The sequence below is a fragment of the Limanda limanda genome, chromosome 6 (genome assembly GCF_963576545.1).
Source record: "Limanda limanda chromosome 6, fLimLim1.1, whole genome shotgun sequence".
Classification (NCBI taxonomy): Eukaryota; Metazoa; Chordata; class Actinopteri; order Pleuronectiformes; family Pleuronectidae; genus Limanda; species Limanda limanda.
Genome location: NC_083641.1, coordinates 17,885,127 through 17,899,137, shown reverse-complemented (window position 1 = coordinate 17,899,137; position 14,011 = coordinate 17,885,127). Strand labels below are relative to the sequence as shown.

Here is a 14,011-nt window from a genome sequence, read left to right as displayed (position 1 = left end):
ACTGAAAACAGGCTGGACTCCGCAGCGTCTGCAAGGATTCATTATAGTTTAGTGGATTTTTTGCCTTTTCTTTATTTTCTACAGAACAGGGTTCAGGAAGAGTTCCAGCAACAGCAGTTGGACTCTAGAACTGTACACATATAAGAAATTATATGTGTACAGCCTCCAGTGTATTCTCCCTCCCTTTCTTTAAATGGGGATCTAATGCCAGGCCACACATCACGGAAGGGAGAGGAGTGAATAGAGGGAGAGAAGCACAGTGTGCAGGAGATGGAGGGGATGACTCAGAGTGCAGTAATGTGCCTTTTGTGGCCGTCACCATGCAGCTTTCTGTGCTTGTGTGTTCATGGCACTTGGCACAAGGAGAACGTGCAAACACTCTTCTAATGGGTCAGGGCATGCGTGTGTGTTTTTCTTTATGGTCACTCAGGAGCCGGAGAAAATGTAGATGATTAATGAATTTGATGGATTCAAAAAAGGACGAAGTGAGGAGAGGGAAGAGGATGAGAGAGGCGTCCACTGCTGTGCCCAGTCTGGTGTGATCAATGATGGGAATTAATAGCGATGGACCTGCTCTCCCTCCTTCTTCCTTTATATCCTGTGTTTCAGATGTAATGCCGTGTTGTGTCACCAGCAAAACGCAATGCAGATGTTTGTAAAACAAATAAAACAAATACAATAAGTGCCATTAGATTGAAAGCAGTGATTAAATCATATTATTCACTACGGACACAGAAACATTACAGTTGCTGGTTTGGTTTCAACAAAATTCTCTTTAAACACTGATATATGAGTTTCTTGGAAATTAACTGATGATTAGGATATTTGGGTATTTGGATACAATAATAATATTAATAATAGAAGGAAGCCCATCAAATAAGCCTTCAGGAAGTATGCAGTTAGCAACCTCACTTAAGTTTTTATTCCACCATGAGTATACATGACCCGGGAGCTCCATTCATATTATCAGCATACTTTGATCATTTATAATGTTGTCAAGCTGTTTTCAGAAACTAATTCAATACTAATTAGTTTCAGCATAAAAAGTTAAAAAGTGTTTTGGAAATAGTTTTAGTTTTACCGAAACTTAGTTCGACAAAATGTGTATAATGGTTAGTTTGAATGAAATTGTAATAAGAGAGTCCTACTGTTCAACTCACTGAGACTCATAGAGGTCTCATTTTATTTTTCATTTGGTTTCCATCCGTCGTCTTTACTTTACTGAAGGCCTGTTCTCTGTCACTGCCTCTTGTCATGAATCAGTGAGTTGTTCGTTGTACACAGGATGGACTGAATCCAAAGTTCCTATCGGCTTACCTGCCCAGAACCAAGCCAAGGAAAGAAGGAGGAGGATGAGGAGGGGGAGAAGGAGGAGGAGGAGGAGGAGGAGAAGGAGGTGGTGGGGGTTGATGGAGACAGGAGCTGGAACCAACAAAGGCTGGTTCAGAACAGCAGTGCGTGTCTCCTTTATCCCCAGACCCCTCTCTCATGCCTGGTCACGGCTCTCAAGTTACCTCCTCATCCTCCTTGATGCTCGGAGCAGAATGAAAAGCTTTGTCCCTGCGCAGTCTGCTTGAGACGAAGCTTTTTCCACGTTCAGAGACTGCACACACACACACGCACGCGCGCACACACACACACATATTCTTTCTCTGTACCTTCTTATACAGATCATACAATGATGCTGCTGTGTGCATGTGTGTGTAAGACCAGCATTTGCATTTACATTCCCTCCCTCACTCTGTCAAGCTTACCCAATTATCTCTGGTATGTAGAAACTAGCAGGTCAGGACTGTAAACCTGATTATGTCTTTCAATCACACACACACACACACGCACACATACACACGCACACACACAAACACACACACACACACACGCCACACACGCCACACACACAAGAAAAACACATGAGTCAGGGGAAAGCAGAAAGTATTTAGCACAGTACAGTTGTCTTGCTTAATGCATTATATCTTTACCTGCTAATACAATGTGTTGAAAACAACATTCGGTGCAGACTGATCATTCAAACAGAGATGACGACATTAGAGCTAGCATTTTTTTTATTCAAAAGTAACTTGTGAGAAACATTTTTGCATCTGCGTGGCTTGCGGACATTTCTTTCATCACTGTTCTGTTTAAATTTGCTGCAACACGCTGGCTGCAATGGTAGAAATCACCTCCATTGCTTCCCTGATTTTACTTTTTTATTCTTTAGCCTCACCTATCTTATGAAACTTGTTTATTTTTTTTGATGCCCCACTGGTTTACTTTATTAAAACATCCCTCCTGTGTCTCATGCCCAACCTCGGAATCATCTTTCAGCAGGAAACATTTGACATCCAGGAAGAATAAAGCTTTTGCTTGTGGCCTTTAATGTCTCCTTACAAAGATCATGATGGCGCTGAGTGGAATCTCATTATTTCTATTGATAAACGACACAACCCCTCAACCTGCTCCGAAACCTCGTACCTCAGTCACCCAGCTAATTTCGCTGCTATGTGGTTATTTTTGTGTGTTTATAAGAGTTGAAATAACCAGAAAGGACGTGCACCTCTTATCAAAGGTGTGTTTTGCTGCAGTTGCTGCACAAACAAAGTAAGATAATCAAAGCCATGGTGTGTTTGGATAAGTTAGGATATTTGTGACGTCCCGAAGGCATGCCTGTCATGTAGCTTTGCCGTTCTACTTCCTTGTGCGAACACTTTCTCTGTTGAATTTCGTCTTTCTCCTTTGTGTCTGCCAAGCCCAGCATTTTGCTGACGTCACGCACATTACTTAACTCCTTGTCCTCATACTACGGTTCTGTCACTTACTCACTCACTCACTCACTGGGATTTGGTGATATGAGCCCTCTGAGTTAATACCTCTTGTTCTCCGCTGACTTAGGGCACAGGGAGGGCAGGGACTGCCGTCATTCTTGTCGCCTGCTCCATCTCTTCGTCACTGTGACCTGACTGGTGATAAAAATAGAGCACCGGGGCTGCAACACATTTGTTCCATTGCTGACACTGTCAACACAAAGGGAAAATTCCTGCGTTGCGCCAACTTGTTGTCAGGAGCAAATCGGGGAACACCGTTGACGTCTTTACGTGCCCGTTTCCACAGCAATCCCTCATTAAACACCTCATCACTTGGAGAAAGGTGGGGTGGTTCTCTCTGAGTCCCGTGCCTGACATGTTAACCACGATTGAGGCAGTTATGGTCCAACAATAATGCTTTGTTTCTCAAGGAGAAGGATGGTTCATGCAAATATAAAAGCATGAAGACAATGAATGAAATGATCCTTGAGAGCAACATGAGTATGTGAGTGTGCGCATACACACGTGAGCAGGAGGGTGTATGATTTGTCGCACAGTAAGACGTGGATGTTTAAACAATGTCTGTTGTTTGAAGGGATGCAGCACATTTCCTCTTCACTATAAAATGGCTCGATCAGGTTCCTGTTGTGATAACCAGCCTCTGTTGCAGGAACACATCAGCATGGAGACCCATGTAAGGCTGTAGAGGTCACTGTGTTTACACAGCTACAGTGTGCTGTGTCATACACAGCACGTCTTGTATTTTATCCGTGCTGATGCTCAGTTGTTGGTCATGTGCTGTCCTCATTTGGAATTTGGCTCGACTGAACCTATTGAGCTGCAGTGTTTCTCTGCTGTAAGTCGCTGTGTAAACACAAATCCAGATCTTGTCATTCCTTGACATCTCAGTCACCCACTCCTTTCTTCAAGGTACTATAATAAAAAATAAAAAAATTGATTCTTACCTTCAACCGACCCCAGAGATATAAAACTAACAATTCAGTAAAACCTTTAAATTCAATATTTAAAATGTCATGTCAATGTCCATGTCAACTTTATTTACTCGGTTGACTAAAGTGCTTTACAAAGTAAAAGGTACAACAAGAAAAGAGCAATAAGTAATATATCAAAATACTAATGATAAAAAAATTAAATCTGCTGGGATAAAAACGTTCATGGGATTTTTTGATGAAATTATAATATTCTTCAATTTCAATAGTAACTTCATATGCAGCTGTAATAACAGTTTTTCTAACATGATGTATCATCGCAGTTTGTGTATTTTATTTAACATGCCAGTGTTTGTACCTCCCATATACTTTACACCTTTGTAGATCTATAAACCACATGCTCACAGTTTCCTGTGTTGTTGAGGTAACCGACAACATTAACACGCACTATTTTGCTATTACTAATCCTAACACTGCAAAGTAATTACTGCTGCAATGACGTTATATATAAATGAACAGAATCTAAAATATCAAACAAGACAGAACAGAAAAGTCTTTTCTTTGTGAGTTCACGGAGCTCGTGTGGAGTTTCCCTTAATGTGGCATGTCAACATGCTGATGTTAAAGAAAACTCCAGCAACAGCCGATAATAGCTGAGTGAACAGTGTGTGGAGTGTAAGTTACATCCCAAGTGTTTTGCTTTGTGTGAATTCCTCTATTGACAGTTTATTTTGCATCCAGAGACATTGTCAGAAATGTCATCGAAGTAAATTTCACCCACAAGGCTGCATAAATGCTTTTTTATTGAGAAAAGATATTTCATAAGAATAAACAAAATGCAGGCTTGATATTAACTGCTTCATTGAGAACCTTAACCTACTGATGTGTAAACCTGGTAGTGACTTTGTTTGTTTTTCGAAGTGTGTGTGTTTGTGCAGCTTAGTGGTCGAATGTGGCTCACGCTGAGCTGCCGGAGGGGAAATGATGGGGGGGGGTTGAAAAGCAGAAGCAAGCTGACTTTCTCAGCAGGACATACAAGTCTTTGTGTTCTTCAGACACGCAACAATCTTTATATAAAAACATTCTATATTTAGCTCAGCTCTACAACCGCTTGACAAGCCCTTGAGGTTCAAACCGACCAGGCCGGGCATCAGTGCTGCTTGTTGTGTGTCTGTGTCAGTGCTTTGATGAGGGGATGCTAACCTGTTGCTGAATGGTTGCTGCTGTTGTTTTCCTTGCACAGCCAAGATATTTTTAATTTAATTTCAGATTTGTCTTAGAGCAAATAAAACCAGAGCTCATCACAATTGCAGCTCGACAAGGAATGCTCCGGTTTATCTGCACTTGTTGCACCTCAGACACAACACCCCAGTCCCTACCTCCGTGCTTGAGACCTGCATCATACGACCAGGCGTGCACTGAGGGTACAAAATGGCAGCCAGCGCCGTGGCACCACATGTGTCTTGTGTGTTTCAATACAATGTTTCTGAGATCAGATTTCTCCTCACAAAAGCCCTGTGCCATGACATCATGCTGCTATGACGAGAAAGATGATGTCCACAAAATGTCAACGATATCCCTTGTTTTCTTTGTTGTCAGAGTCTGTGTTTTTAATTATGAGTCATAGAGTAATCTGGACAAAGTTGTTTGCTCTCACTTACCAACAGCAGCAACGGCACACACAGAAAGTCCTCGTAATTGTTTACCGGTTGGCGAAGTGATGCTGCAGTTTCGGAAAAGTTTTTCACCGCTAACTGTTTGAATAAGAATACAAAATGCACTGATAGGTTCATTAGACACCATTTCAATGTCTCTCAAAATCAACTATTATGCCTGGTGATGTCTGATTGCAGACAGGTATGAAACACGAGGAAACATGTCTGCACCAAGGTTTGCTTCTGTCCTAAATGGTGTTTGGAAATACTAACCCATCATCATTGGGTTATAATACTGATGCAGTACTAGAGTACGCCAGAAAAACCAGAGACTTCACTGATTAGACTTTTCTCGACTGAGGTATGTTATCGCTGCAGCTAATGCATCCGTATTCAAAACGAATAGGAGACCATTCAAATAATAAGCGGATGTACACAAATGCAGAACGATGAGGAAATGGAGATACAGAACCTTACAGAAGTGTTCTCTCTCTAATTATACTGTGTAGATTTCTAAATTAATTTGCTCTCTACTTCCACTTAAAAGTAATTTCATCATGTCCCGAACAGAACACGGAATCAAACCTTGGAACAAAGTAGGTAAATGCAGGTACGATATGGTGCAGTACAATACCATAGATAATAATATGACAGGTTACGATATAATGGCATATGAAACGATGGGATACAATGGCGTACAGTACGGTATGATACAGAATGATACAGTACAATGTGGTTCGAAAAGATACGATACAATACGCAATACTTTATCTGTCAGTCAAGGGACAAACTGAATGTCACCTTACACTTAGGACAGACAACAGGAAAGAGAAAATCAAGATGTGTATGATTATCTCTGTCCTTGACCTGTAGTGAGACGCTCTACTGGTTGTCCTTAACATTGCATCAGCTTTGGAGCAAGGGTGTGGACCACATTGTGGACAAGTGGACAGTGTTATTGGAAGGTTGAACTCAGACAGGATGACAGAATACGAGACCATAATAAGAATAAAGAGCTGGACAGCCCAGAAGAAGAGTGGAAAGTGAGCGATGGGAAACAAATGGAGGGGCTGGGTTACAGCAAACCTTGAGTCCATAATTCATTTCAGTCATAATGGCTTCATTGGCCCAAAGAGCTGCAGGAATAGTGCAGGCGACGCCGGGTAACCTGATCCCTGGTAACCCAAAGAAAGCAGAGACACAGCCCTGTCTCCAGGCAAACCGCACGACTCTATACTACCGTGCATATGATAATACGACAAGCTCATTGTCTGCACACTGTACTCACACACACACAGGGTCGGCTGCAACAGTAAACCCCTGACCTCTACCCCTGTATCCAGTGTGCACGTAAACACACAGATACGATTATGTAACTCATTTCACCATGTTGACAAACAGGCAGACGTACTGCGCCCGTTCCCCACTGCACTCTCGCTGAAAACTGTAAGAAAAAGAAGAAAACTGTATTTTTTCAGAGGGAGCTGCGGTTTCGGGGGGGTAGCTGGGATATTGCGATTTTCAGAGGAGCTGTAAAGACTTGTGGTCGGCGAAGACGTGGCAGCTGCACTTGTGGTCAGTGCATTGTGTATGTTTTGGAGGGTCAGCGTAGGACAATGTGACTTGCGAGAAGGAGCTAGCGGTAGCGGAGTGGGGTTAATGGTGGGGAGGCTGGAATCAAATAGCACCATGGGGTTTACAAATGACTTAGGCTGAGGGTTTTCTGCGGATTTGGGCCGAGCTGGGAGTCTCCTCTGATCTGGTCTCTGCGGGTGTTTATAATTACAAACGGCAGCAGTCGGTCTTATTTGCTGCAGCCACAGGTATTGATGCATTACATGTTATTACATGATTCACTGCTGTCACAGAACTTATGGGTTTTCAAGTCTGGTGTCGGGAAAAGTTTGGAGCCTCGACTTATTAGTGTCTGTGTTGACTAGTTTAGTGATTTGCTGGGGTTGAGGAGCCTGTTCACTTAAATGACATGTAACAGATTTTTCCCCTCGCTCTCCTTTGATATCTAGACATGCAGACAGTTTTGGTTTTATCTGGCAAGCTTTTGAGATATCCATCTGAGAGATGTCTGACTCTGTATGAGTCCACTTTATGATATGATCGGAATTTCTTTGGTGTTGCTCACACAGCATTTGTGTGTAGGTGTTCGTACATCACTCTGCAATTACACCGCCGAAATGCTAGTGGGCGTGGAGCCGAAGCGCTAGTGGGCGTGTAGCCCAAACGCTAGTGGCCGTAGAGTTTCTATGCTACTGTCTTGAGTTTCTTCCGGTTTCCAGTTTCACATTATTTACAAATTCTTTGGGGTCTCTGTTTACCTCAGAACAATGGCGAGTGTTATCGTGTTGGAGCTGATAGATGTTGAAGAGCAATTGCTTTTTTCTTAAAGAAAGACGTCAGAGGAGATGGTCTGTATGACCGTTAAACCAAGTGAAGCGAAGCAGGAGATTCTGGAAATACTGTTTGCCGGATATGCAATGCTACCAAGCGAAGCAATGACAGCTCTTGCAGGCTGCGTTGCCTTCACACGTAGTAACATTTTGGGGAGGTGTACGTCAGGGTACTGAATAGGGTTCTGCGTAGAGTACACGTCTTCAAGCTACGGCTTAGATTCAACTCAGAAGCATGAATTGGGCTTTATTCTGAATAATCTAGAGGCCTCTGCTGAACTGGATTCACTGGAGCTGCTATTAGAGAAACCGACTGTTGATCGTTTGTTTTGGGGACTATACAAAGTGATGGGATAATGATTTTGGAGAGATGTGAAGTTGCTGAATTTTTAAGATTCTGTGACAACCGCTAATGAAGTGAGGGCTGTGAGCCAGCTCTGGCTGCTCCACTCAAGTTGCTGGTTTTCTTTTTTTGGGGCAGTAGAAAGAAAAAATCATGTGAACGGCCACGAAATGTAGATGTAATTTGAACAGAAATACACGATTTTTTTATAGCTACATCACTCTTTTATATGAGCAGTCACTCCAGCTGATGATGAGCTCAGCTGTCAATCATGCCCCGTTTTTATTGCATTGAATAACCAATTAAATCCAGGCTTAACAAAACATGAAAACTTGACCATACATCAGTGTGATAAGATCTACGGAAAACGATAGAAACCATCTTTGAGAAATTATATTAGACGCATTAAATTTAATTAAATTTCCCAGAGATTGAATTCCACTTTCATGTGCAAAACTCCTCTGTCGATATTGTAGATGGATGTCAAACTCTGTACGTTGAGGATTTTGTGCACATTTTTGTGGAAAAAAAGTGGTGACTGTGTGCTTTTTGTGTCTTGCTGTTGATTGTGTGGTCAGTAGCAGTGGCTCACTGGTGGGGCGTGGTGGACTCACTGTGTAGTTTGGCAGCTGGACAAGCCCGGCTGGGATTTTAGATGTGGTGATGCGGAGTGCCTGTTGGGAAACTGAGAGGGGTGTGTGTGTGTGTTTACTAGAATAGAAGGGAAACGGGGGTGTGTGTTGCTCTTTGTAAGGAGGGTGTGTCTGTTGGTAAGTGAGGAGGTGGGTGTGTGTGTGTGTGTGTGTTTCATTGTGTCATTGTGTCGTTCCGAGGTGAAGACCAGGGTTCCCCTTCCTGTAAGTTACTAGATAAATAGCGTATCTCTACTCTGCCGCGGGAAAAACAACAACAAGAAAGAAGAGGAGGATTGTTTGTGTGTGTGTGTGTGTGTTTGTGTGTGTGTGTTTGTGTGTGTGTCTTTTGTCTCATATGTTCCCACTAAACAAACTTAATTTTAAAGCTGTGTATATGTGGTGTCCTGTGGCCACTGAAGTGAACCCGACATTATTAATTATTCAGGAGAGCAGGGTTTCCCTTCGCTCTGTTGACTTCTGACTGACACTCTCATCTCTCATATCCCTGGAAGAGCGTGTGTCTGTATGTGTGTGTGTGTGTGTGTGAGGACTTTATGACTGATGGGAAGATAGGATAATGTTTCCCCCTTTGTCTGAGTTTCCACATTGACCAGGTTAATTTGAGAAATTCCCCCTTTGTCATTTATTTATCAATGGTTGCACTGCGTGCGTGCGTACGTGCTTGCGTGCATGCGTGTTTGTGTGTGTGTGTGTGTGTGTGTGCTCATGCTGGCTGCTGGATACTGCAGGTGCTTTGCAAAGCAGAGTATGATACAATTAGTTAAGGACATACAGCCTTTCCTGTGTTGCACCTACATGCTCTGTGTTCACTGTTGTACTAATTTGATGCTCTGCTTTTGCAGTCCCGTTTAGAATCTTTCAGTGAAATGATCCTATAATTTCATAAATATGTCACAAACAATCATGAACAATTATTTCAAAATGACAACTTTGGGTTGTGTTAATACATATTGATATATTTCCCCTGCTTATGCAATTGATTTGTTTTAGTTTATATTTAAAAAATATAAAATATAAATATAAAAGTTTGAGAAGTTCCTCTGCCCATGAGCCTAATGTTAAGTTATTTAAGGAGACATCTTCATTTTTAAACAGTCCCAGATAATTATCAACTTTGACAAATAGGTTAAAAAAGAAATAATATATTGAAAGTTACTGAGCTTTTTAAACTCTTCAGCCATGTTTTATCCTTAAATGTGTCTGTTCAGATGGTTTGTTTTCTGCCACTTCAGCTGATTGGTTCGGTCACTTTTTGTTTTATGTGAACCCGAAACGCATTCATAAATCACCATTTCAGATTGAGTTGTTTTTTGCTGATACAAAGTCCCAAATTAAAATAAATCATAACGTTGATCAAAATTCTGCCTGTTCTGCTGTTGATCCTCCTAACAGACATGTTTTCTTTCTATTCTCTAGTTCCCAGAGTGTGGATTCTACGGCATTTACGACAAGATCTTGCTGTTCAAACATGACACAACCACCAACAACATCCTGCAACTGGTCAAAGCTGCTGTTGACATTCAGGAAGGAGATCTGGTGGAGGTGGTGCTCTCTGGTAAATATCCTCCTCTCCTCTCCTCTCTCCTCTCCTCTCCTCTCCTCTCCTCTCCTCTCCTCTCCTCTCCTCTCCTCTCCTCTCCTCTCCTCTCCTCTCCTCTCCTCTCCTCTCCTCTCCTCTCCTCTCCTCTCCTCTCCTCTCCTCTCCTCTCCTCTCCTCTCCTCTCCTCTCCTCTCCTCTCCTCTCTCCTCTCCTCTCTCCTCTCCTCTCCTCTCCTCTCTCCTCTCCTCTGAACTTAGTCCTTATCAGATTATTTTAGCTCTGGTATTATCTTCCTCAGGTCTAATCTGTCATTGTTTCAAACTGTAATGGAAGATTGTCCATCCTATTTCCATCTCACCATACTTAATCCTGCTCAGTTACTGTAATGTGATCGTATCTTGAAGCCCACTGTAACCACACTCTATCTCTGTCATCTCTTTAAGCGGCAGCAACATTTGAAGATTTCCAAATTCGGCCCCACGCACTCAATGTGCACTCGTACCGGGCCCCGGCCTTCTGCGATCACTGCGGAGAGATGCTGTTCGGTCTGGTCAGACAAGGGCTCAAATGTGACGGTGAGGCCTTGAACATTGTCCATCATTTTCTCTGGGAAATGAATTGTGGCCCTCACCTAATACACTGTGTCTTCTCCTGCTCTGCTGCCCCCTCCACTGGTTTCTGTGATGCACGCCGCCCTCTGCAGGCTGTGGACTGAACTACCACAAACGCTGCGCCTTCAGCATCCCAAACAACTGCAGTGGGGCTCGCAAACGCCGCCTCTCCACCACCTCCCTGAGCAGCAGCCAGTCCCTGCGGCTCTCCACCACCGATTCGGTGTACAGCGTGGGGACGGCCTCCACCTGCACAGAGGAAGCCACTCTCATCCGCTCACACACACAGATGGTACGAGGGGACCCGTGCACACACTGCTCATGTCAGGTTTACACCAGTAAAATGAAAAGGAGACCTGGGCAGCATTTATTTGGCAGCTTTGTTTCATGCTGCTGTCACAAACTGGGTAAAGTCACTTGAATTTAGCTCGGCCTCTGATTTAAAAGGCATTCAAGTTGACAATAAAAGTAAATAAGCAATGGACAAATTAATATTTTTATTTAAAAATGTCAGGACAACATTTCCAGAGACTAAACCTTGGTTAGCGAGGATAATCCACATTCTTTACCACCTCCAAAACCATTTCTGAAACAGACCAAAACTAAATCCTGCTTTGTGTAATCTCGCTTACCAACAAACAAACAAACAAAACAACTAACAGCTGGGAAAACATAACCCCATTGGTCGAGTACAGTTTGTTATTTAACCATATGTGCTTCTTTTCTTGGACAATCTGTTTCATGGCTAATCTTTATTTCCTCTCCATTCTGCTCAGCCACGGACTCCTAGTGAAGCCCGGCGCTTCTACACGGGCCGGCCCGTTCACCTGGACAAGATCCTGATGAGCAAGGTGAAGGTGCCCCACACGTTCGCCGTCCACTCGTACACGCGGCCGACCGTGTGCCAGTACTGCAAGAGGCTTCTCCGGGGACTGTTCAGGCAGGGCTTACAGTGCAAAGGTGAGCACCGGGCGACCCAGTCCCATTTCAGGATGTCCAGTGTGATGCAGACTATGAGCTCAAACGCATCAGTTAACATGGAATCTGATCAGAATGAACTGTGTTTTTATTTTCCTCAGACTGCAAGTTCAACTGCCATAAACGTTGTGCGTACAAGGTTCCAAATGACTGCCTGGGGGAGACTATCGGAGGTGAGGGAAAATATGAATCTGTCCCCTCTACAGTTTGTTTATGATTCTTTTAACCTTGCACGGATTTGCTGAAAGCATTCATTTCTCATTTGCCCGATTCCATTGTGAGAACTTTAATAACTGTGTGTGATATAACAAATCGAACAAGACTGAAACTCACTGGCTGTAATGTTTTTATCTTCTCAGACAAAGGAAGCAGCTGCGGTAAGTATCGTTCCTGTTCTGTGCTGATGCCTGTCAAGCAGCGAGTACTTGTATTTTAAATGAACTCTAACTTTAAATGAAGATCCTCTCAACCTCCTCCCTCTTTTCGTTCCTGCCTCAGACATGTTCAGTCCCAGTGCGGACCCTGAGGTGCCCATGGACTACACCAGTGACTACGACACCTCGGACAAGTCTTCAATGGATGACTCAGACGAGTCCTGCAGCATCCCGGGGTCCTTTTCTCCCGAGAACAACCAGGACGGAGCCAGCGGCGATCAGAGGTAAGAGGAACATTTCAGGAAAATCCTCAAATTCTTACTGGAACTCGAGAAACTCAAACTTACTCTTTGCTTCTCCTAGTGTTTACATCCCGTTGATGAGGGTGGTGCAGTCGGTGAGACAGACGACCCGTCGATCCAGTACGGCGATCAAAGAAGGATGGATGGTTCACTACAGCAATAAGGACACACTGGTAAAACGAGTCATGCATTCAGTCACATACTTTTTATTGCAGCGAGTTTGTCTTGCTTGAGAAATGCAGAAGTCAGTCTCGTTGTCGGTCTGTTTTCTCTGTTCACTCACTTCTGTGGCAATAATTCCCCCTTTGATCATTTGGCTTTATGGACTTTATTGCTTCCTTCTCCTTTTCTATCTGTGCATGTTGGTGAGAATACATTTATATGGAATAAACTATATTTAAAGATTGATGAAGAGGCCGTCTCATAGCAGCACTTAGCAGATGTGTGGTGGATTTCAGCTAAAAGCCACTCATTGCTCACTTCTCTGTATTTGACCTCGAAGAAACTTCTCTGCCTCTGTAGTCTTTGTCATGCACCTGCTCTGTCTTTCCTTCTTTCTTTCACTTTTGTCCCTTTCTGTCTTCCTCTTTGTTTCCTCCTTCTCGCCTCACAGCTCACCGTCCTGCTCATCCTTCTTTGCTTCTGGCCTCTCTTCTCTTCCTCTGGACATCACCTCCAAACTTGAAATGCATCCATGTTGACCCACAAACCTTCACCCCCCATCGATGCCCCACCCCTCACCCTCTGTCCTCTCCCTGTTCCACTCTTTCCTCAATGTCTTGTCTTTGTTGTCCGAACTCATCCCACCCTCCTCCAACCCCCAACAGAGAAAGAGGCACTACTGGCGTCTGGACTGCAAGTGCGTCATACTGTTCCAGAACAACACCTCCAACAAATACTACAAGGTAAGTAGAGTTAACTCCACACCAATCATTTCTATTAAGAAGTGCATTTTGTATGACTCCATCTTTTGTCCATCCTCCTGCAGGAGATCCCTCTGTCTGAGATCCTGGAGGTTCGACCCGCTGGTAGCTTCACCCTTGTGCCCCCCGGCACTAATCGGCACTGCTTCGAGCTCATCACAGGCGCTATGTGCTATTTCGTAGGGGAGGACCCCAACACCCTCGCCGCCGTGCTACCCAGCACAACCCAGACTCTCCCCCAAACCCCTCCCTCACCCAGCCAAGTGGCGCCCAATAGCGGCATTGGTCTTGAAGTGGCCAAGGCGTGGGAGAGCGCCATTCGCCAGGCCCTCATGCCTGTCATCTTTCAGGACGCGCCGCCGGCTGAGGGGAACACAACTCATAGTAAGTTGAAACAAATGTAGGTGGTATATATTTGGTTATATTTATGGATGGGTAAGTTTTAGCCTCTATCCTGGAAATGCCTTTACAAC

At 43.7% G+C, this 14,011-nt stretch overlaps 1 protein-coding gene across 2 annotated transcripts in view; it reads left to right on the top strand.

Moving 5' to 3' along the window:
* Positions 1-14,011, top strand: part of prkd2 (protein kinase D2) — a 31,386-nt gene that overhangs the window by 10,544 nt on the left and 6,831 nt on the right. Inside the window, exons 1-11 of one of the 2 annotated variants that reach the window (XM_061073376.1) lie at positions 6,813-6,852; positions 10,227-10,365; positions 10,794-10,925; positions 11,054-11,253; positions 11,738-11,921; positions 12,041-12,112; positions 12,299-12,316; positions 12,438-12,597; positions 12,677-12,788; positions 13,443-13,520; positions 13,604-13,922. In XM_061073376.1, the coding sequence (XP_060929359.1) occupies positions 10,886-10,925; positions 11,054-11,253; positions 11,738-11,921; positions 12,041-12,112; positions 12,299-12,316; positions 12,438-12,597; positions 12,677-12,788; positions 13,443-13,520; positions 13,604-13,922 (1,183 nt within the window). In that variant the 5' untranslated portion in view covers positions 6,813-6,852; positions 10,227-10,365; positions 10,794-10,885. Of the gene's footprint in view, positions 1-6,812; positions 6,853-10,226; positions 10,366-10,793; positions 10,926-11,053; positions 11,254-11,737; positions 11,922-12,040; positions 12,113-12,298; positions 12,317-12,437; positions 12,598-12,676; positions 12,789-13,442; positions 13,521-13,603; positions 13,923-14,011 lie in introns of those variants that run through there. The other variant, XM_061073375.1, reaches the window with a different exon arrangement.